The 25,022-nt window shown below is 42.5% G+C and overlaps 2 protein-coding genes across 2 annotated transcripts in view; one reads left to right on the forward strand and one right to left on the reverse strand.

Annotated features, from left to right (window-relative positions):
• The window catches only part of nrg2a (neuregulin 2a), a gene marked incomplete at both ends in the record, with an annotated part of 65,359 nt that extends 61,525 nt beyond the window's left edge, over positions 1-3,834 (forward strand). The window contains 4 exons of the mRNA XM_080833418.1: positions 186-312; positions 431-558; positions 3,063-3,415; positions 3,542-3,834. Of these exons, the coding sequence (XP_080689544.1) occupies positions 186-312; positions 431-558; positions 3,063-3,415; positions 3,542-3,834 (901 nt within the window). The remainder of the gene's footprint in view (positions 1-185; positions 313-430; positions 559-3,062; positions 3,416-3,541) is intronic.
• Positions 3,835-20,345: 16,511 nt separating this feature from the next.
• Positions 20,346-23,486, reverse strand: LOC308363053 (solute carrier family 22 member 6-like; the record flags this gene model as incomplete). Its single annotated transcript, XM_080835821.1, has 9 exons — positions 20,346-20,553; positions 20,819-20,927; positions 21,048-21,258; positions 21,507-21,626; positions 21,823-21,946; positions 22,075-22,243; positions 22,439-22,593; positions 22,810-22,913; positions 23,082-23,486. The coding sequence occupies 9 exons, from the start codon at positions 23,484-23,486 to the stop codon at positions 20,346-20,348; spliced, it is 1,605 nt and encodes a 534-aa protein (XP_080691947.1).
• Positions 23,487-25,022: the final 1,536 nt, after the last annotated feature.

The raw sequence follows: 25,022 nt of genomic DNA on the forward strand, positions 1-25,022 counted from the left end.
CGCACATTGTAATTAGCCAGAAATATTAGCTTTTTTTTTGGTGTTCTGATGATTGTTTCCTTGCATTTGGTAGAGAATAAAGAGTATGAGCTGGCTGCCGTATTGTGGACATGTGGTTGAATGGAATGCCATCCCTGCTTTGTGTCTGGTGAAATGACGGCTCCTCACTGTAGTCTGCCCCCCAGGAAACAGAAGAAGAAGATGCACAATCACCTAAATCGACAGAACATGTGCGTGGATCACCTCAACCGCAACCTGGCCAACGGACCCAATCACCCTGGCCCCGGCCCTGAGGAGATACCCATGGTCGACGTGAGTGGCCACTGTGATACACTGTTAGCGGGACACACCGCAAAAGATCCTCTGTGGCCATGAATAAGTCTTTACCCTGGCAAGGTTGACACGTTTTGTCCTTCTGTTTGCTCCGCAGTACATCTCCAAGAATAACCCGGTCACAGAGCGCATTATCCAGCACGGAGCAGCGGTGTCGTTTCCTGGCAGCCGAGCGTCTTCCAGATCCCACAACTCGTCCACTCATGCCCATTCCTCCACACAGAGGTGCGTTCCTGCCTGTCCAGCCATGCCAGCTGGGACCCAACCCCCCCCCCCTAAGCATCCCGAAAGCAAGCATGGCTCAAAGACCATAGTTTCAACAACAAAAAAACTGAATGAGAGTGCATAAACGATATACACTAACTGAGAGTGTATAAACGATTGTCCACTGACTCTCTCTGTCATTTAATAGTGTCTAGTTGCCACTACGATTTTAGGACACAACCCCCATTGGCTTGTTTTGGCCCAGAAGCCCATAGGGGTGTTGTTGTAGATCTATCAACTCACAGGCCATGAAACCCACTGATTCTGTTTCAGATACCAGCCTTACCTTATCACACACAGCTGGTCCCAGAGGCCTGCCTCCATTCACCACCCCCCATGGTTATATATCAGGTAACCTTCTTCCAAGAAGTCCATTTTGCACCTGATATACTCTCACCTCTCGGCTTACCCCTTCAAGGCTTTCCAGCTCCCTCTTCTTGGCTTTCTGCTGCACTCGTCCGAACCTTCTGCTTCCTTCTTCCAGGCTTTTTGGGCTCTTTCAGTGCTTCGGGTTGCTGGAATAACTAGCTTATATTATCCCAGTGTAAAATAATATTGGGAAAGCAACCTGTTTTTTACACAGCACTTTTATATGGTTTCCACACCCGCTCCTCGACTCAGTCTCATGGTCTCTCCTTCTGACTGTTTCCCTGTACTAAAGACACGAGGAGCGAACATGGAGCTTGGAGCGGACAGACAGCATCATGTCAGACTCTCCGGGCATGATGTCGTCATCCGTGGGGACCAGTAAATGCAGCAGTCCTGCGTGCATGGAGGCGCGGGCCAGGCGGGCTGCACACTGTGGCTACTCAGAGCCCCACCGGGGCAGCCTGCAGTACGGAGACTCTTTTGACTCCTTGGGGGACTCTCCACACAGTGAAAGGTGGGAACAGCGCCCTCTTGCTGCGGCTTTGCTTACACATTGTAGCATCTTTTCCTTTTTTTTTCTAAGGCTTGCCAAACACAATGCTAGTCTCCACTTGCCTCATTCATTCATTCATTTGTTCGTTCATTTTGTCAAGACTGTTTGGATTTACTGCAACTCTGAATGCATTTTGGATCCTGGCTAAATCATTTGTATGTGTAAACACACAGACACTTTTAAAGTAACACTATGCAACAATTTGACACTTTTTGAGGTGTGATTTTATAGGCAACTAGTTTTGTTACCATCCTCCAATCCATTTTAATAGCATATGGTCATGTGAAGGACAGATAAACACCTGTGTCTTTCTCACTAGCCATCAGGGATATGCCCTATGTAGTTCTGTGTACCCTGGAATACCCTGCAAAAATGGAAGAAAAGCTTTCACAGCATGACATTGACAGCTATACTGCCAAAAGACTAGTTAATGTCTTGGCAAGCTTATATCAGTATCAACTGGGCTGTTAGTGGTGTTTGCAAGGTTTTTGCATAACTTTTAGGTAATTAGCTTGCTAATTTTGGACCAGAACTCCATATTGCTGCTTTAAAGCACAGCTACGCACACATTGTAGAGGAGAGTATGGGTTTGTGTCTCCTACTCTATTGTGGTTATGCAGTGCTGTGGTTTTGTTTTCAAAGAACACCACAAGCACTGAGTGTGACTTTATACCGCCTGGGCTTCATTAATTTAACAAGAGCTGAACAACACATAATCTCATGGGGGAACCCACTCTCCTGTGAGCCCAGGGGGACGGGGCAGGGGGGGTGGGGAGTTCTGGCTCATTTCTGATCCTCAGTCCTGCAACCGATTGAGCTGTACTGGATGTCACTATCTGGTCTTGAACACTTAACTCACTTCACTTTTGTTTCATCTTTGACCAGTGTCTGCGAAAACTCAAACTCATTACTTACTGGCCACTCACCATAGGATAAAAGTCATCTGTGTCAGTTTCATCTGATTTAGGATGCAGCCCGCAGAGAGACGGAGGGAAGTTATTGGCTTCCATGATGAAGTGTAGCTTGACATAAGCTAAGCTAACAGGGAGGTGCTACGAGTAGTAACAACAGGCACCCATCTGCTAGTGTGTGGTAATTACAGTGTTACACTTGTCCATAGTGGACTCTTTAACAGTGGCCCCATTCATTACAGCAGTCCTCCTGTAATGTAATTTTGCCATTGAGCTATTCAGAGCACCATGTCTTAATGTGCATAGTGCAGCTCTCCTGGTGCCATATATCACTGTGTGAGTAGAGAGACTGGGGGAGGGAGGCCGGAGGACATCAATCAGCAAACACTGGAGGCATGGGACTTCATAATCTTAAGCATATGCATCCATCTACTGAAAAAATGTGCGCCTCGGTTCCAGAGTTAGATGTTTATTCCCAATGCACATGACTTTGTTGTTGACATTTTTGGGTGTGGGTTGCGTGCGGGGAGAAGTCTCTTCTGCAATGATGTAAGAGTTGAGTTGAGTCTCTTGTTAATTACCGTGGTTGTTTTTCTTTATCCTTACTTTCCCACTGTCCCCCCGCCACGCAGGTATGTGTCCGCTCTCACCACGCCGGCTCGCCTCTCGCCCGTGGACTTCCATTACTCACTGCCCCCGCAGGTGCCTACCTTCCAGATCACCTCCCCTAACGCCAACCACGCCATGTCCCTGCCCCCCGCCGCTGCGCACACTCCCTACCCGCTGGAGGACGACCAGATGCTGCTGCGGCGCTACCAGGTGCCCCTGCACGACGCCCAGCGCCAGGACACCTACCGGCAGCAGCGGCGCACCTACCTGAACGACAGCACGGGAAGCTTGCCGTCCAGCCCTTACCAGCTGGCCGAGGACGACGATTACGAGACCACGCAGGAGTACCTCTCCTCTCTGGAGCAACCAAAGAGAAGTGTGGCTGGTGGCCGTGGAGGTCATGGCGGTCATGGCGGTCATGGCGGTCATGGCGGTCATGGCGTTCATGGCGGTCATGGTGATCATGGCGGTCAAGGCAGTCATAGCGGTCATGGCGGTCAAGGCGGCAGCAGACGCTGGCGGAGATCCAGACTGAATGGCCACGTGTCACCGCCCGGCTATGAGATGCCGCGGGACATCGGCTCGCGCGGCTACCTGTCGGACAGCGAATCGGAGGAGGAGGAGGGCGAGAGCACGCCCTTCCTCAGTATGCAGAACATGAACGCGGAGCCCTCCACCATCTACAGACCGGCCGACAGTCGGACTTCACACACGTCAGGCCGGCACAGTGGTCGTGGGAACGCACAGACCAGACAGACACACTCGCGGTCCAAAGCAGACAATGTGCCCCACTAGAGAGGAAAAACCAACCTATCAACAAGAAATCAATATACTATAGACCTGCACCTATAAGAAATATTTTTATTTTATATAACTGACAGATATTCTAAACAAATGAAATATTTATTTTCATTTTAGCAAAAGTTGTCTACTAGTTAACAGCAAAGACTTTTTTATAGGGAAAACTCTATTTATATGTACACTTTGATTTACAGCATAAAAAAGACGTGCCAATTTTTTCACAACTTAAAAAATAGAGTAATATTGTGGTGCCTTTTGCTGTATGCCGATACCAGAGGGCCAGTGGAGTTTTTTGTAGCCTTTCTTATATGGACGCCTCATTTTTTATACACATTTATTCTTTTCTTTTCTCTGTTTGGCCTTTGTCCTTTCCTTTTCAGGTTCTGTTCTTTTTGGAGCAAACCCCCATCTGAACTGTGACATTGCCCCCGTCATCTTTCATGCAATATAAATCACTTAAACATAAGGTGTATGTTTACATAAATATAATTCACATAATTGTTTATATTATTATTATTATTATTATTATTATTAGCTTTTCAAACAGGAGTCTTGACAAATGCAAAGAGGGACCTTTTGACTTTTTCTGAAAACTGAAGGGCAGGGTGCATGTGTGTTTCTTCAAATGTCTTATCCCGACAAACCCATGCTGTTCCGCTGGCTACCAGTGCGGGCCGTGGAGGGCACAGAGTGGTGCACTGATGTGGGTCACGGCGCGGGCAGAGAGGGAGCATTGGTTCACGGATGTGAGGATGGTGCTGCTGCTAGTGCGATGGGTTTGGCGTGCGGTCGGCAGATGTGCAGTTTGAGCTGTCCTGTCCCGATCTGCCCAATTTCCCCCCCAAAGACCAAGCTTCTGTCCTTCTACCTCAGAAGGAGTCGTTAAACTTTGTGGCTGTGGTTAATTCAAGGCAAAGGATGTTATATTTGTCAGAAGGCCATGGTGTAATGGTAATTCACAAAGCAAAAAAAAAAAAATGCATTCCATCAACCACACCTCATCTTTCAGTCAACACCATATCCTCTCATGCTTCCATTTCTTCTTCTGTGACTGATGTAGGGAACCAAACAGTGTCTCAGGAGCTTTCTCCCATGCCAACATACAGACTAACTGACAGACACGCACAGATACATGCCCAAAGATTCACACACACACAGACATACACCCTGCACGCTTGGAACCCTTTGGAAACATTTATTTTATCTGACCCAGTGTCTCACGAATAGAGCGTGTTCTCTTTACATAAACCTTGTCCCATTCCCCTCAGAGAGTTCAAGGGAGACAGACACTAAAGACGAAGGAATCTAATTTACACAATCAAGAGGACTCGACAAATAACTTGAGGGTTCAAGATAAGCCAGAATATGCTGCCTTTATATTTAGCCTTGTCAGATGATAATGTCTAGAAAAACACTAGTGTGGTGTTTATAAACTGTGATTTCCTGACTTGGCTTTATGTTTTGTCCAAAGTACACAACAATTGACACAGTTCATATATTATTATTATTATTATTTGCTTCGTGCATTGATTCATGTTATTTCATTTAAGTTGTCTGAACTCCAAACAAACTCACCTATACTTTCATTGGTTGATGAAATGAAAAAACTGACACATCACTCCATTTCGTCTTTCACACATTTTATTGTCAGATGGCCTCCAGCTATGAGAGAAAAAACAAAGCGTAATGCCATTATCCAGCCTCCAGTGTGGAAAGGAAATATGAATAAAGATTAACTATTTAATTGGCAAAAGTGTAATAATAACCTACATTGACATATTTGTAGTTACTTGCTGTGAGAGGAGGGAGCTGATGTTATAGAAAAACTATCAAGTACATCACAAATAACAAATAAGAAAAAAAGTTCATGTGTTTAGAAGAAAAGCAGCCATTTTGAAAAACTAGACTTTCAATAGAGTACCGTTTTGTGACAATACAGTGGCACGGGCATTTTTTAGTCTAGAAAGGGTTTCCACTCACCGCTCGCATCCCTGTGTCTGTTCCCCCGACATGGCATTTAGACTCTTATTTGTATATTTGGGAAATGCAAAAAAGGAAGACTGTGCTTCTCTAGTTAGTTTCAATGTGATCCCCCCACCCTCCCATCCCAAAATAGAGTTTTAACAGTTATGTCCTGCCAGTTTCTGTTAGACTGTTTCTTTTTGGATTTCCTCCTCGCTTGAAATGTTTGAACACCCCCACCCCCCCACCCCCACCCCTTCTGCATGTCCTTGTGGTCAAGGTTAGATGGGTGCATGGTAAAAGCAGCAGACATTTTTTTCGAGTCAGTGAAAGTGTGATTCATTTAACATTCAGCAATAAAAAAAAGAACCCCACCCCTCCCCCACTCCATGTCCATTCTTGGAATATGCTAGAGGAAAAAAAAGAAGAAAATGCAAGATTGTCATAGATTGTAAAATAAAAAAATGAAAAAGAACCAATCTGTTCTTATGGCAAAATAAATCTTTATTCGTATAATTTTAAACAAATGTGGTCGCATCTGTGCAAGGACATGCTGTGTGTTCAAATATGTTTATTCAGATGGGCACTTTCATTCTGGAACTGGTGGGGTCTATAGAAAGGCACTTGTATGAATTGTCTGCCCTTGCCATTTGACCTGGCCACTGTGAGACAGTCAAGTCTGCAAATGTTGGAGTTGAGTGCAATCAATCACCACGGTTACCATGAGGAAAATCTCCATCTGGCCCAAGCATTGCAGGCTTAGCTGTCAGCTTGACCATACCAGCACACAAGTGAGTACTATAAGCACTCAAATGTTAGTTTAGTCCCACTACCTCCGAGGTCTAATGGAGGCTCTGATCATTGCTTTTGAAGTAAGATAAGACTCATATCCAAGATGAAGTTGAACTATTATGCAGCACATTGTTTTGTCTTTCCCTCCCTGTGTATATATATATATGTGTGTGAGTGTGTGTCTGTGTGTCTGTGTGTGTGTATGTGTGGTAGTTCTAGGGACTTAAAGATGTGATTCACACCCCCATGTGGAAGGGGAATGTATGTTAATGTCAGATGGATCAGTTTTCAGGCAATGTGTTAAATGTGTGTGCAATACACAACCTCTAGTTAGTATATTTAGATGATGACATTGTCTGATTAATGTAAAGACACGTAAGCATTTACACAGTGTGCGGTACCTGTGTGTGTGTGTGTGAGCAAGAGAGACAGAGAAATAGATGTGTCCATGGGAGGTCATGTAAGTGTGTATTGGGGGCCATGTTTTTTAAAAGCCGCCAAAGGGAGTTGTTAGCCTGCTTCACACATCCAGTGCTCCAGCTGCACAGGCTGGGGCCTCAGTGTCAAGCAATTCCTCCTGACTTGTGAGACGTTTCCAAGACATTCATCTGGGTTCCATCACCACCAGACACATGTCTTTCCCCCGATGACCCTGATCAACTATCAGTTTTTATGTGTTTTGTTCTTTCTGGTCAACGCTGACATGCTTAAACCTGAAACATATGCTTCACAATGTTTTAGTTTAGTTGCCAAACAAAAAGCTTGAACAAACCAGTCTATGACAGCTCTCCTACTTAACATAGATGGTGTGCATGCAACAACCTGCATGGGGTGTATTAGTCAATTACCTCAGGAGAGGTCTTTTCCTTTTTACCTAGCCATGCAATTTGCAGTGAATTCTACTGCTCCATAGAGTGAATCTTAGTAATAGTCATTTCAGTGTGGGAAGTGCTCCTTAGGAATATGTTTTCCAGTTATGTATGCAAATTGTCATTGTCTGGAGACAAATCTCAGACACTTGCGGTCGGCCCAGTTGTGGTGCAAGAAGTACTTACGGATGTCTCCGTTACAAAGCTTGTTTTCCATTTTTTAATCTGCATTAAAAAAAAAGATTTAATACGACCTCAGAGTCATAGGGATTGTTTTCTTCTTTTGCAAACCCAACAGGATTTACCACAAGATGCCAATGGCCCTTCATTGCTCACCACAAAGGAACACTGATTTGCATGATCCCAACTACACAAACACGTAGTTGCATGTTCTAAGCCTGAAGACACACCATAGATTTTGTCGTTTAATGTAATTGAGGTGATAATGTAATCGAAAAATGTATCTACCCAAGCATGTAACACATATTTTGGGAAATGCTAACAGCTGGTTTGAGGAGTTTGTTCAACTGCCAGTTGACTTTGAGAAGTAAAGAAAGATTAGTTACCCTCATGAGAATTCTCACATGCAGCTTTTCTGTTGGAATTCATCAATTCACATCAATTTGGACATCTGATTCATGCTTTGCTACAAGGTCACATGAACTCTAACGGCAGGCCTTGGGCCAGTTACTCTTTAAGAAAAGGGGGGAAAAACCAAGAAAAGAAAAGCTGTTTCCCTGAAAAGCAGAAAAATCAAACTCACCCTCCAAAATGTGCGTGTCAGGCCAGAAGACACTTCACCTCAGGCCAAGCCTGTGATAAGATCTATAATGTATCTGTCTTTCCCCACTCATGGGTGCAACAATGTAGCAAATATGTTCATGCTGCTCAAAGTATGATCAACCTGCATACCATGATGGAGGGTGCAGGACACGCACACACTGTTTGTTTTGTTTTTATAGGGTCTCTGCGGGTCTGTCCGATCAGTCTTGATAGAACAAACACACAAACTGAGAAATTCTGACATTTTCACGACTCGTAAATACAAATGCATCCAACTGTTGTTAACCGTAGACAATTGTATGACATCAAAGAGAGCTGAGATCTGAGGGCCAAATCAGTTCCTCTGTGAAACTGGGCTCGATCTGTGACGATCACTTCTCATCATAGGAATACACTCAGACGTTCCGCTTAAGTAAAACACAGCATATTGAACAAGCTCCTGCAACATAAGATGACATGGATTGCGCTATCTACCAGCAGTGAATCAACACTTGTAGACCGCACCAGGCTACACAGTTGTGTATTTCAGTCTTCCAAACTGAAATACAGATTTGTGTGTGGTGCAAAACTTCCGACACCTACAAAATGTACTTTCTCATGCAGTATACACACACTGCATGCGTGTGCTGTGCATGTTCGCTACATTCATATCAATAACTGCTAGCAGAAGGGAGGGACCACACACACTACCCAGGCAAATCTAGCTTGCATACTAGACCATCTCAGTAAAAATAGCTTTTAACATCATTTAACACTGCACCCCTTTTCAACACAACCCCTGCACACTGAGAGCTGATCTCCAACATGGCTAATTCAGAACTTTTGCTTCACATGGCGTTTTTTGTTCCATAGAGAGTATTAACTCACGGGGGAGGGTGGTTTGTGTTGAAACAACCAGAGCGTTTCAAAGTGAAGCGTTTTTCTTGGCCTGCATAGCCCTGCGCAAACCAGGTGTGACTGCGAGACGAGAGACAGCTAACAGCCATGCTTCAGAGATTCACACAATAGCATGCTGCAACGGAGCACACTGCCACTACAAGCCCAGCGAAAACACCGCACATGTGTTTGAACTGCACACCCTCATTAGAACAACCTTGCCGCTCAGGTAGGTGCATGACCTTTAGCCTACTAGAAGTGTCAGACTCTGTACTGTGCAACAATGCAAAACGTAGATCAAAGACAGGACACAATCTCCCACTGATCTGCTCCAGAGCCCCACACAGCCATGTGAATGAACTACACAGTGTTTGTCCATGTCTTTGTGTAGGGCGCGTTAGGCCGGATGAGTAGTGTTAGGAGCTGTCATGTCTAGTATTGACCTTCTAACCAGGCAAGGCCCTTCCCATGTATGCCTGCTTAGTCCTGTTCCTCCTGAACATTGCACTGCTTGATCAGCTCTGTACATGTGTGTGCTACATGTTACTGTGGCAGAGAAGCGTAATCACTCTCCTGCTCATGATGAATGAGCAGTGGGCTGTGGACAGCCGGGCGTGCAAGTGTGTGCGTGCCACTGTCGCTGATCTGCGGTGTCATAGCTATGAGGCAGTCTGTCACAACTTAACACAAAGCGCATGTTGTGTAACAGTGGAGTTTGCCTTGCAGAAAATGAGTCAATGTTTTAAAAGTTGTGTGAATGTACATGTATGTGCCACTAGATGGCAATACTATTTGAAATGTTAGTTCAAATGAATCCTCAATAGCAAAAACACATTTACATTTTTTTTACTGTAACTGCTTACACATGCCTTCTGAAAGGCCCTTTTTTTATTCTACACACAATTCACAAAACTGCACTCTCAAAACGCAAAACAACCACGGACCTCCTGAAAACTGAAATACTTCATTCAAAACACAATAATCCCTTTTCAAAATCTAACTTGTGTGTATGGTAAACACATCTATTTATATAGTTAGACTTCCAGTCATTAACTACCCACTAGTGTAATAAATCTAATACACCCACGTCTTTGTTAGCCTTTTGCAGGTACAGTGTTTACAGTGTACTTCATAGAGAAATCTGACAAACTGGTTACAGACTGAATATCTAAATACACATATTTCAGCACTAGACCTGTGAGTCATTTTCTACAGAAACAGAGACTGAAATTGCAACTGAAAACCGGTTGCATTACAACCCATACCAATATGACTTCCTTCGTCAGTGTTCCTTTGAATAAGGCCCACCACACCTCCTGCAGGCATCCCAGATATCAGTCAATACCAGGACAACAACATATACACCTCAAGTTATACCTCAACAAGATTTCACATGCATATCTCAGTGTCTGAGCGATGCACTGCCTAATTATTGAAACATCAACCTCATTATGCTATGGCATGCCAAGGCTGCCTTGGGTAAGGGATGGGAAGGTTGTGGGGTGATCTCCTCAGAGAATGAACCTGGGAAGGTAAGGGGAGGAATTAGTCACGAACACAGGTGAGGGGAAGGAACATGATTACAAACCTGGATTAGTGTAAGGGAATAAAATGGGATATGAATCCTGGTCACCTTAGGCACCCAAATATCTTGCCACAGCAGGTCCTTCACGTAATACAGGTCCATTTTTATGTCCCCAAGTAGTCTGTGAGTGCCTCAGCCATAATCTATGACTCGCTTTATCAGCAGCCTCAGACAACTCCTTTAAAGCTCCTTTGAGGGACCGTCTTCGAAAACCAAAATCCAACAGAAGGGTTATGGTTGATTTAGTGTGGTTGACTTGCCAACAAAGTCTCTAACACCTATCCCCACTGGTCTTGCCAATGTTATTCCCTCGCTTTTGCTACCCGTTCTACATACTTGAGCTCCTTCCATTCAAAGGGATCAATTGAATCTTTAAAGGGAGTCATTATCTCAATAAAAGAAAACCATGTGCTCTCACTCAGAATACAACACCATGTCTGGTCTCATAGCAGTCACACTACACTGTGGACCTTGAAGTTCAACATCACTCAGCCCAATCCCACGCTTGGCCCCGTTGGCCTGTACTGTTTGTACATGTCTGGTATCCACTTTTCTGCCCCTCTCACACAAAGGAAATTCTCCTGTCCCTGTCATTAACCGACAATGAGTTAACCTCAACTTGTTTATCCACAAACAAACACGCCAATGGTTTTAAAACCTGATTATACCTCCACATGTAGCAACCCTGGGTCATGCTAGTTTTATACCCAGACATAATATGTTTTAATGAGCCAACACGCATACACAACTTGCAGCTTCTTTCTCCACCCACACACTGACTAAGGTGTTAACTTTCATAGCCCACAACAATTCTCTCCAGCTGATCTTCTTCTTCTAAACATCATGCCAGTTCATCCATTGCCCTTGCTTTGCCTAAGAAAGCAGTGCTGCTCATCTAGTTAACTCTTCTTGCTCGCAAACAAAGCAGGTTACCATCTGTCTCCTCTCAAGCAATGTAGCCTTGCCACATGCTTTCCAACTGTCACCTAACCCAAACCCCGCTCTTCCCCTCTGTACCTACTCAATGATCTCCCTATGCTGCAATGTGCCTTGTGCATGTTCAACTGCTGGTAGTGGATTCCATTCCTTCCCTGTTTATCACTGTTGGAACAGCATTCTTGACTGAATCAATGGTAACTCCAAAAAAAAAAACTTTCACAAGTATTAACATAAAAAATCCTGCCAGCTGACACCTATACTAGGTTCTTCTTTCAAATATCAAAACAAGATTAAAGGAAAGATTACATGTTTAGGTGGCAAACAGAATAAAGCTACATAACTGAAGAACATGAAGTCCCTGTTTCATGCTGAGGGAAGAACACGGATTCAGAACTCCAAACTCACACAAGAACATCCATCATGGCATTTGTATTCTAGAGGTGTGATGGTGTAAAGGACTTGTTCTGGCACAGAATGGGTTGGTTGGCAAACGTGGTGTTGTGTTTGACTGCCAAAGACCATCCTTGCCAGTCAGATATATCCATCTGTGTAAAGGTTTTTGAAAAGAGTAATACTCCATGTCAAAATATTAAGACTGTCCTGGAAAGGTTTGGATTGACCATGAATTCTGCTAGAGCAGTGTCCTCATCAGTAATGTGAAAAAGGCAGTACATGGAACACGTTTCAGGCAAAGACAAACTAAAGAATGGAGCACAGAAAAATATAGACAAAAGAAACAAATGAATGTCTACAAATACAGATCCATGAAGAGGTAATATGATTCTAAATACGCATTATAAAATAATGTGAGAGAAGAATGAAAAAACTGAATTATCCTAAAGTTTCGTCAAACAGTATTAACCAACCATAATATCATCTTGTACATTACCAGGCACCCGTGCTACGTTTGGTCGGGGGTTGAACACCGACCGTACTCCTATGTCTATGGAACGAACACTACATAAAAGTCGCTGAACCCATTTATGCAGGATTTCACTTTTAAAACAATAACTGATTAACCACGTTACAAGGTATAACAGATATTGTAGGCTTGCATTGGAATAATATTCATTGCTTAGGAGAAATTACTTTATGCATCGTCCATATCTGTCTGTGTGTCAAATCACCCTCTTAACAAGCGTTATGGTGAGTAGATTCTGCAGCCTTACCACAACATGAGAAAATACTACTCTTCTCAGTTGTCCCACATTGTTTTTGACTTTGTTTATTTAACATTGCGATGTTCAGGTGGGTCTGAGTGGGATGCCATGATCCATTGTACTAGGATGCCTCAGGGAGCCGGTCATTTTTCACTTGTGTAGGGGCCATCAACAACGTAACATCCAAGGACAGCAGACCATTTGTCTTTACTTTGCAAGTTTTACAGATAATGTTTTGTTCATACATAGTGGACCATAAACAAATAAAAATGCTACTGATAATACTTTAATCAATACTTCAACATTGTTGAAACTGAGTATTGTTGAGAGTCAAAGCCCAGGAAATACCTGGTGCGTCTCAGTGCATTATCCAACGTGGTATCACACCAGTAAATATGTGAGGAATAGCCGAACTGTTCTCCTTTTGCCAACAGAGACTCACAGCAGTGTAGACCTACAGCACCAGCAGGTGGTCTCTGGAAACCTTGCTACTACGGTCGAAAGCAAGCTGCCCAAAGACTGACTGTGAGACTATTCAGATTTAAGAGTGAAACAGAACCTTAACTCAGGTGAAAGTGCTGTTTGAGATGTTACCTAAATCATAAAACATTGGAGCCTTAATAACTGGGTGCATATTGCGGTACCCTAAACCCATTTTCAGCACTATCTTTAAAGTCATTCTATGACTGAGGATCCCAATATGACTCAGCATATTTGCTGATTTAATGAATGCTATGAATTTATTTATTGTCTTGTGACCAGCAACAGGGTTAGAGTTAAAACACTATAACCCCATGGTGACAGGGCATTACATTAACAGTGTTGCAGTCCAGACCATGTTAGTCTCAAACAAGATTGAGAACTATAATAATGATAAAGAACAAGACAAGACTGAAGAGTGTGGTCAAATAATACCAGAACGTCTAGCAGTCCAGATCATGACTAAAAAGTAATAAATGAAGGCCGATTATATGAAACACTAACATAAGAGTGGAAAATAGAAAACAGCTAGTGATAGTCATTAGACTCAAAAATAATAATATGAAGTAGACCTAATAGTAAGTCATTGTAACCTTGTGATCAGGTGTTCATCCATGTAAAAATATTGGTTAACAGCCAATTTAGTCTGATCCTGCATGGGAAAGGGTCTGCTAATGTCCTTAGTGTGCACAGATGAGAGTGGGACAACAGAATTCTATTTTGCCAGATCATAAGATTTGTGCTTAAAATTGAGGCCAAATACATAGCACCAAGCTGTGTAGTGATACTCATTGCACACTAGCTCCCCCTCCTGTTGAGTGTGAGTAGTAAATGTCCAAGGCCCCTTGTTCATGTAAGATTTTTCACAGGTTGGTATTAGACTTTTATATGCTATTTAGGTGGGTAGCTCGCTAGCTTTAGACCAAAAATCCATAATGATTCTATAAGTGCTGAGTGAATAAACATACGCCTATACAACCAAGCTTTGGGAATTTCGCGACAGTTGATAAAGTAAAAAAATGTCTCATAGATGAACAGCTGCAATTTTCTCTCTTAACTGAAATGTGGGTCTTTTATGACTCAACACATTATAAAGAATATGGTTAATTAACCGACCAGAATAATTGTTATTGCATTGTTTTTATTAAATTAAATTAATTTCTTCTTGCAATGATCCTGAAAGAGTCTGCTATTCTTTGACAAATTCCCTGTTGAAGTCACCAAGGCCTGTACTTGTTCAAGTCAGCTCGTTCAGAGTAAGAGACTAGTGTAAGACGGCTTAGCGTAAAAATTAGTTTTTTCAGACACTAGCCATATTTACATCGGCACAGCACAATCGCATGCCACAAGGCAGTCTCTTCTTCTGCAAGGAAAGGTCTCTGTCCCGAGGACAGTCTTCTTTATACATTACAGAAAAGTAAGTACAGTGCCTTGCATAAGTATTCACCCCCTTGGATGTTTTACCCTTTTATTGCTTTTATAAATCAGTCATGGTCAATATAAGTTGGCTTTTTGGACAAAAAAAAAACACAAAAAAAGCCCTCTTTAATGTCAAAGTGAAAACAGATTTCTACACAGTTATGTTAATTAAATAAAAATATGTAATGAAAATAAGTGATTGCATAAGTATTCACCCCCTTTATTTAGACTGACCTAATTCAACAGAGGTCCAGCAAATTGGTGCTAGAAGTCTCACAATTTGTGAAATGGGGATCATTGTGCAGTGAATGTGTCTCAAGTGATTGAAGTATAACGACACCTGTGTCTGGAAGGTCCATTCACTGGTCAGTATTCAGTAATCAGTATTACTGGCTATTGTTAAACCATTAAGACCCAAGATCACTCTAAGCAACTCAGAGAAAAGGTTGTTGAAAAGTATAAGTCAGGGGAAGGATACAAAAAAATGTCCAACGCACTAAACATCCCCTGAAATTCTGTTAAATCCATCATCAAGAAATGGATGGATTGTGGCACATGTGTAAATGGAGCATTTTTTCAACAGCGACTGTCTTCCATGAAGCTTTGATTGGTGAAGAACCAAGGCAACAGTGGTGGTATGCAGAGTCTCTCCCATACCAGCTGCTGAAGCTTGAAACTTCTTCAGAGTAGTCATAGGTGTCTTGGTGGCCTCTCTTACTAGTCTCCTTCTTGCATGGTCGCTCACTTTTTAAGGACGGCCTGATCTAGGCAGATTTAGATATTCCTTCCATTTCTTGATGATGGATTGAACAGAATTTCAGGGGATGTTAAGTGCCTTGGACATTTTTTTTGTATCCTTCCCCTGACCTATACTTTTCAATAACCTTTTCTCTGAGTTTCTTAGGGGGATCTTTGGTCTTCATGGTGCAACAGTAGCCAGGAATACTGATTACTGCACACTGACCAGTGAATGGACCTTTCAGACACAGGTGTCGTTATACTACAATCACTTGAGACACATTCACTGCACACTGATCCCCATTTCACTAATTGTGAGACTTCTAGCACCAATTGGCTTGTCTGGGAATTCCCTGCCCCTTCACTGCATTGCATTTGCTCAGTTAGTCTGGCCAACTACTCATCAGCGATCCACTTCACTCACGTAATTGGACACGCCTTTAACCAATCAGACCAACGATACTATACAACGATCGGTAATAAAGCAAACACATATTTTTTCTGTATGAATTGTTCCAGGGCAAGTTTCTGTTCTGTTTTCAAAGAAAACTTGCCTTATCGAAGTTTTGCGGTGCTTCGGCGGCCACCATGTCCAATGTTTAAAAACTCTCCGTGCAGTAGATTTTGTAACGTAGCCGTGGTAAGTTTAAATCCGCCAATGGCGCGCCAGGTAGCCAAAAGCCAGTTTGTGATTGGCTCCAAGGATTCTGGAAATCTTGAAATGAACGACTATCCAAAGTTGGCCAGACCCAGTGCAGAGGCAAAATCAATTTGGCCGGAAGAAGTGGGGCGGGACTTCCCAGACTGCCAATTGGCTGGACCTCTGTTGAATTAGGACAGTCTATATAAAGGGGGTGAATACTTATGCAATCACTTTTTTCCGTTACATATTTTTTTTTTTTTTTTTACATAACTGTGTAGAAATCTGTTTTCACTTTGACATTAAAGAGAGCTATTTTGTGATTTTTTTTGTCCAAAAAGCCAACTTATATTGACCATGACTGATTTATAAAAGCCATAAAAGGGTAAAACATCCAAGGGGGTGAATACTTATGCAAGGTACTGTATATTTTTTTAGTGTAGAATTAACAAGACATAATGTAAGGTGAGGGAGGGAGGGAGTGTACTTGACCAAGGGCTATGGCCAGGTATGGCCATATAGATGCTAATATGTTTGGTTTCAACCATCTTGTCATGGCTGTAGACAACAATCAGGGTCTAGCTCCAAGACACACAAAAGCCCAGGAGCCAATCTTGATGGCTCCGTCCTGGTGCTATTCAAACTAAGAATGGGGCCTATTTGAGGTTTGGTCTGGTAGGTGAATTTATAGTCTGATATATGAAATTCACCTAAATCTAACAACCCCTTGCAAAAACATACAAGGTCACTGTCCTTAATACCATCAACACAGCTTGTACACAGCTCGTTGGAATGCATTCTCCTGATGGTTTGCAGAGATGCACTTCTCCAGATGTACTGATCAGGGAACTGACCTCAAGCCGGATGAGAATATTTTTGTTTCTAATGATTAATCGCACTAAAAGTCATAACAATAAAAAAGAATCCCCTCTAGAGGCAGAAGAATAGTGAGCAAGTGAGCAACTCAGGCTCTCTGGACCTTGGTTAATTGGCCAGAGAGGCCAAAGTGAACTGCAAGGATAGTGGGCTTCCTCAATCATTTTTAGACACTAAACATCAGTGTGCAGTGCACTTCATCAAGCCACTGCGGAGTAAGTGAGGATACCTCAAACAACTCTCATGAAGCTCTGGAAATAATAATGATGATGACGATGAATACTAAATTAAAACATTTCTGGGAAACTGGGAAGTCTAACCTAACAACCCACGCACAATTTAACATAACTGTTGAAAATCAGCTAGAAATGCGCTAGAAAAGTCTCATAGAAAATGTTATGTGCTTCTCTTGATAAACCACTCATCAATATTTAATGCGAGACTCTCAACGCTCAGTTCTGTTTGATAAAAGTAAAGGCATGTGTGGCAGTACAGTCCAAATTCTAGTCTTAGCCCCAGCTTGATATTTGAAGTGGTTGTGCTATAAATAAATGGCCTGCAAAGCCCTAAACAAGGTATATCAGTGATGAATAGAACTAACAAATGTTTAAATACAGCTTTATTGTTACTGTAACAGGCTCCACAAAATGGAGTACAAACAGTTAAAATTGAAATCAAGTCATTGTGCAGAAATTCTTCTTGACTGTTTTGAAGACTGGAGTGGCAGAAAAGTAAACTGGTTGAGGTGGAGGTAGATAAGGTCCAAATTTGATCCGCACTGATGTCAGAGGTGGGTGAGTTGATGGTCCCATTTTGGTCTGCAAAGAAATAAAACTAGGAAAGTATCTGCCGATGCAGCATGAGAGATTGGATCCCTTATTCATCCTTCTTTTTGTAGTTTTCCAGATTGGCCAAGATCCAGCCTGCCGGTCCCAGGATTGCCAGCGAGAACATTGTGAGGCCAATTGCAGTCTCCTACACAAGGACATAAACACATATTGATAAATCTAATGCACAAACTCTCCTATTTATTCAACTGGCATGACAGTCATATGTAACTACAGAAAGGGGATACATAACAGATATGCTAAGCATCTGGCTTTACATCTAAGAACTGAGAAGCCTGAAGCTAAAGATAAGTATAGATTGCAAAAACACCAGTCCCTCACCAGTCCAGGTTACCAACACAATTTAAAAGTAACGTTTGCGTTAACTGACAGTTGCACAATAATCTGCCACCAACATTGGCAGGTTAATAGAAGTTACACTACAAAATCGGATAGCGGCTAGTTTTTTTTTTTGTCTATTTCTTTCATCCGACAATGTGTCATTCAGTTTGCCATATCGGAATAGCGGCGATAGCCACGAGCGGCAGCAGGCTAGTAAGTCACCCAAGCTAGCTTCCTAGCCAGGAAACCTTTCTTACATCCAGGTTCCTCATTAAACAGATTAAACAAACATTTCGCCAACAATATTAACATGAATGAATGACCTCATGCTAGTTATACACAACAATAAAATACTGCCTACTCTGTGTTGACACTAATGTTACACAGCGAATGACCTTTACTTCCTGCTAGCAATGTAACGTAAGCCATCATGGCAAGGTTAGTTACGACACACATCATGTGAAGAATCTTATTGTAGGATTCGGAAACGCTTTGGTGCAACTGGGACGTCGATTATTTAAAAAGTACTCAATGCATCGTTAACAGGTATCATCTCCATGTATCGCTTTCTTGCTAACATCAGCTACTTCTAATTTCTAGACGACATTACGTAGACGGGCTCTGCTAACACAGTGGGTAAGTTTGCTTTAGCATGCTTGTACAACCGGAGCGCAGGCCATAACCAACAGCTACTTTCGCAAACTCATTTATAAAGAAAACATACCGCTGGACCAAGGGGGTCTTTTGCTGCCCTGTTTGAAAGATTGGCTCTTTGAGACATGGTTACACTGCGCACAACGGGCGCCGAGCGAACCGCAGACAGTCCTCTTGCAATTCCCAACATTTTCAAGTAGCCGTTAGCAACGTCTCTACAGTGTGTTGTGTAGGAAAGAGATCACAGATGGAAGGACAAACTCAAACACTGATGAATGCTGGGTAAGAAGAGAATTGTGGGTGTTGCAGTTTGAGACCTAATGCAACCGAGACGTATGACCGTCACAAAAAGTGAGAGAACGAGCAAGACATTAGGTGAAATATCAAGATTGTTTCAGCTCCAAGAAAAGTCAGTTATCTTGACTAATTACATTTCTGGCAAAGAGTTTGCGCTTTATTTTATTTTGAGTGAAAATGTAAGGAACTAGAGTTTGTTGGTGTGGCAGTGAAGTTTTGCACGTTTGCGAATATGAGGATGAGAGTGAGCAGATGTATTATTGTGCTTTATATGCGCATTTTGTGTAAGTAACAACGATTGTTGTTGTTTACGATTTTTCTAAGACTATCACTATACTATACAAATGCCTTTACATTAACTCGGTTGGCCCTTTTTTAACAAGAATTGTTACGGTAGGCCTATGTATCAAATTCGGCCCATGAATTGTGAAATTAAAGACTGAAAAACAAAATAATTGAACATAATAATAACTCCCCAGTGAGGTATAAATCCTTCATATACATATTATGAATGCTGCTGCATTCAGTCAAACTGTGTAGCCTGCACACTAAACACAAAACCGGCTGCATCCAGATGTCTCCTAGTCAAAAAAAAATGACAATAATAATGTATGGAATAGCACAATATAAACATTTCATATTTCCTTTCTTGCACAGATTCCACACTAACCCATGACAGGGAAACTGATGGTAGCTATAACCCCTTCTTGAGTGTGAAGGGTTCAGGCAGCATCCTCCAGAGGCAGCATCCGTCAAAGGCATGCCATTAAGAGATATGAGAATTACAGCAGGCAGAGCCTTCCAAATATGTGTTCCAAAGTTGAAATAAAAATACTATAAGCAATACATTACTGTGCTGTCATGAGGAGATTAAAGTGATTTAGTGTCATGGAATCATCAGTCTGCCAGTTCAGTGGGCACAGTGAACACTTCTTAATAAGAATGTGGTAATAATGAATTACAATAATGTAAGTGTTTTACACGTTGGTTATCTTTAATGCTATGAGAGGTGTGCTAGTGTCTTCTGGAGGTAGTTCCTCCTTCTTGGCTTTGGTGTTTTTCCGCCTGTAACCTCTGCCAAGAAGAAGATTATAATTACTTATCCACTTAAAACTTCAATAGCAGGACATTCTATTTTGCAATGATGTTAATGTACCAAAAGAGGACATTCCTACAGTAATTCCAAAATAACCTCATTTGCCTTTAGGATAAATAAAGTGCTTTATTAATCTATAAGAACAACAGGACAATGCAGTGCAGTTCCTCTCACCTTTCCTCTACATCCTGAACTGTGTCAGGTAAAGGGTATGCAAGAGTCTCAGGCAGAAAGATGGCAAAAAAGCCACTTATGATGGGAACTCCCCCGTAAATGAGTCCTGGTAGCCAAGGGACACGCTCTCCAAGTAACTGAACCATGGGGGCCACCATAGCCCCTAATCGCGCTGTCATGGTTACAAAGCCCATGCCATTCTGCCTGTGAGGAAAGAAATACTACAGCATCACTTACACATACGGATAAGCTCATAAGTTCATTGGGAAAGAATAGCCTTTTGACATATATTATGCAGAGGAAATGAAACCATAGAAATGCAAATCTAAATATGATCATCACATTTCAATCATTAACATATCAGATACATAATATAAATAGACGTATGGGTTTTTAGACATCAAGGTGCACATTCCGGCACAAACGAACACACTTTACTGGAGAATTGTGTGCATTTAGGATAGTTTACCGAATAACGGTAGGGTAGAGCTCTGGTGAATACAGGTAGCAGCAGTTGAATGAAGCCGCCAGGCAGCCTTTTCCCAACACAGCCAGAACCGTACGCATTGTCTGTTTCTCTATGCATTAGAAATTAAAAGCAATGAATAACATACATTCATATGAAACACATTCCAGGGCTTATTCTATCACCAAAGGTTTGGTTTTGAAACCGGTCTATGGAAACAAGGAACTTTTACCATAAGGCACCAACAGGTTGGAAAGTACGGCAATACCAGCCAAGATGAGCGAAGCGCACTGGGAGGGCCGGCGACCAAACACACTCATGGCCACTGTGACGATCACTTTGGCAGGGATGTCCACAGATCCGAAGATGACCTGAATCAGGTACATGTCCACTCCAAACTTCTGCAGGTCCATGGAAAGCCCATAATAGCCAAAGCTTGTTGAGAACCTTTGAGGTATAGGCTCATTTTGTTGACACTGCAGTGCTGAGCAGTTTGGTCATAGTTATCTAAGCTGTATATTTCAAATAATACATTAATGTAATAACTTTGCCTTAATAACATTTATCATGTGAACCAATTTAGTCACATACACAAAGGACCTCAACATGTGACCCAGTGTATTCTGGTAATGGGTTTAATAACTTGTGATGTGTACATTGTGCGTGTGCATTAACAGCAGTGACTGAACACAAACCAGATAGCACTAAGGCAGAGAGTGATGGTTCTCATGACAGGGGTGCGGACCAGGTCTAGTGCAGAATACGACCCTTCGGAGCATGACATCTCATTCTTCATGGACTCTTGGAGCACCTGTAGACACAGACATACACCTTTAGTAGGGTTGTTTTAAAGAGACAGTATGCCACAATTTTTCCACTTTTTGAAGCATGTTTTTCTATGCAACGACATTCCTTTTCCAAGTGCCTGCAAGACATACAGGTACCACCATAGACACTCACACTGTAACATCAAAGCAATGAGACCTGCAGTAATGGAACTATTTTACCTCAAGAGTAATTTTTTCTCCCTCTGCATGGCGGCCATTGATCCGAGCAACAGCCTGGAGGTTTTTGACAGCTTTTTCGGACTTCCGGTTTACAACCAACCACCTGGCAGATTCTAAATACCACCTGTAGACAATTAAACCAAATCTTTGCCACTCTTCATCTCAAACCATATGTTACCCCATTCACTGCCAACATTCCAAATTTCAGAATAAAATGGTTTTGTTTCACCATGTATATAGACCCTCTCTCACCATGAGTAGATGAAGAAGCCGTAGAATGGCAGTGACACAGTCAATGTAAGCCAACGCCAGTCACGGATGAAATAAGCCACAAGTGCCAGCAGCATCTGCCCGATTGTATAGCAGTAACCTGTCCCTGTGCCCACGATCGTCCGCACTTGCGTGGGGATCCACTCCAAAACTGGACAGAGGTTGAAGGTCATAGACAGGAAGAGGGAACAGTTGGGTTTTGCGATTACCTTTATTTAAAAAATGGATTACTGTTTCAAAGGACACAGTGTCTTGAAAGTCTCAAGTGCTTAGCACTCTGACAGAGTCCCTAATACCCTACCCTTATGTGATCTCATTTCTCAAAACTGATCCACTGCAAACTTACCTAGAGAGAGGGTGTTGAGCACCAGTCCAGAGAGAGCCATGCCACAGCCAAACCGGAAGAGGCAAAAGAGGAAGAAGGAAGTGGCAAAGGCAGTACAAGTCCCTGACACTGCCATTAAGAGATATGAGAATTGCAGCAGGTAGAGCCTTCCAAATCTGTGTTCCAAAGTTGAAATAAAAAAAACTATAAGCAATACATTACTGTGTTGTCATGAGGAGAATTAAGTGATTTTAGTGTCATGGAATCATCAGTCTTCCAGTTCAGTGGGCACAGTGAACACTTCTTAATAAGAATGTGGTAATAATGAATGAAGTGTTTTATACATTGGTTATCTTAAATGCTGTGAAAGTTTGATGATTAAAGGACCCTACTTGTCTGACAGTCCCCCAAATATAACAGCACCTATAAGCACCCCTCCCATATAAATGGTTTGGCCCATCTGTTTTGATGTACGCTGATCACAAACCAGGTCCCACTGCAGAGAAAGAGAAAGCAAGTTTAGATGGCACACCAAGGATAGTCTTCAAGAATCTCGGTCCTAGCATTAGCAAACATTCAAAATACAAAGTAATGCTCACAATTACTGCATGGAAGAACCTAAACAGGTTCGATCCAGCTTAATGACACACCACTCTGACCGTACCTCTGTAATAATGGTAGAGCTTCTCTCAGTGTCTCCATATTCCCATCCATCCTGGCATCCCTGTAGCTCCACGTCAAGAGTGTCTGCATAGGAATCCTCCTCCTCAGCCTCAGCCTTATCCGTCACATTCAAGAGGCCCCACTGAGGAGTGGCATAGCGCTGGCATCTAGCCGGCTTGTCCTTCTCATCTACCGGGACGGTGATGCGCTGCACCTGCTCCTTGGTGAGTGTGTGAAGTGAGAGGTTGGCGTGGGCACTGCAATGGTGAGGTGGCACCGGAGCCACAAAGTTCTGCAGCAGGTTGTGGCTGGCCATCATCAGTACGGGCATGCAGAGGAGGGTGACTTGCATCACCTGGAAGCGACCGGTGCCGCCCACCTGATCCAGGAGTTCTCCGAAAGCCATGCTTGGACGGAACGTCTGGGACTATCCTCAGAGTGTTCCCCTTCTTAAGTCCTTCAGTACAGCAGAGGACGTGAGAACTGTGAAAACACCAACAATACATTGTTTCTCTTCAGGCAGGACAGTGCGTGCTTTACAGGCTTCCGCACAGTTCCTGCATCCCATAGTACAATATGTTACAACCAGTAGGTCATCAAACTCCAGAGGAAAGACAAAACAAGGAGGATAGCTGGAGGGAGAGAATAGGATATATAATACAGTATTTCACGAGGCCTACTATACATTTACCTTCTCTCCCATAGCTCTGAGTTTTTTAAAAATCAACATCTAACACAAAGCCCATTATACAATTTTGAGCACCCTTTTTAAAAGTCTCAAGTGTCTAATCTAAGCCTCACAATTTAGAGCCATATTCACAGAACATTATATTATTGTTGTATTATTGTGCTTTATATGAGCATTTTGTGAAATGAACTTCTATACATAAGTAACAATTTAAGTATCATATATATATTGTATCATTGTATTTGGTATTTACACAGTTTTGAAAAATATGCATGTGTATTGTAGAATATGCTAATTTGTGTCCGCCTATAATGTTTAACTGTGCTTTTCGACACCCGAACTTTCGAGTGCTCTCACCATTAATCACTATGGCTATTGGTCACGCATATCTGGACAGACTTTTTCGGAAAATCTTGTCATATTCCAAAACTCCCTGTTAAGTGTGTTTTAGACGAGATACGAACAGGATCCCAGGTCTCTGCCGAGTTCACCTATTCGTATTCTCTTTCTATCGTGAAAGAGAAGGAAAACATGCATGCATTTGTTAAATGATTATCAGTATGCATATGGATCAATCTTGTGGCTGGCGTGTTCATCTTTCTGCGATTCATCCATCATATAAACGTAGAATTATTAATTGAAGGCAATAATGTGTTTGAAAACAAAAGTAAATGTAGAGTAAATGCTACATATAGCCCTACAACTATGGACATTTATAACAGGACAGGGGTATACACACACTATCGTACAAATGTTTAGATATAGCCGCAAGCAACAAGTGTTCCAAGTAGTAGTCTGAAGTAGCGAAAAATTGGATGATTTGGCCAAAGAATATGACCCGTTTGAATTTTGTGAAAGTAACGTCAGGATTTAAAAACAAAATTAATTTTGAAGATAGGCCAAACCAGGTCAGAGGAACAGAGCAAAACATGCTGTAGCTTGTCGTAGTGTTATCTTACGACTGACTTTGGGCCATTAAGGCCGAATTATGCTCTGTTTTAGGCGTAACGCGTAAGCACGTAAGATACACAACCCCCCCTTGCGCGGTAAAATACCCCCCCTTACGTGCTTAAGTGCGTCGCCCAAAATTCCTGACTATGCGAATGGTTTCAGACGCAACGCATAAGCACGTAAGCACAAGCAATTCACCGCCAGAACAATAGGCTTGCGTAAAATGGCGCAAGTCTAGAAAAATCGGCCGACGCACGCAAGACGTGAAAAGACGCGCAAGGGGCGCTCAAGGGCCTCTTGCGC

The sequence above is a fragment of the Sprattus sprattus genome (assembly GCF_963457725.1).
Source record: "Sprattus sprattus genome assembly, chromosome: 1".
NCBI classification, from domain to species: domain Eukaryota; kingdom Metazoa; phylum Chordata; class Actinopteri; order Clupeiformes; family Clupeidae; genus Sprattus; species Sprattus sprattus.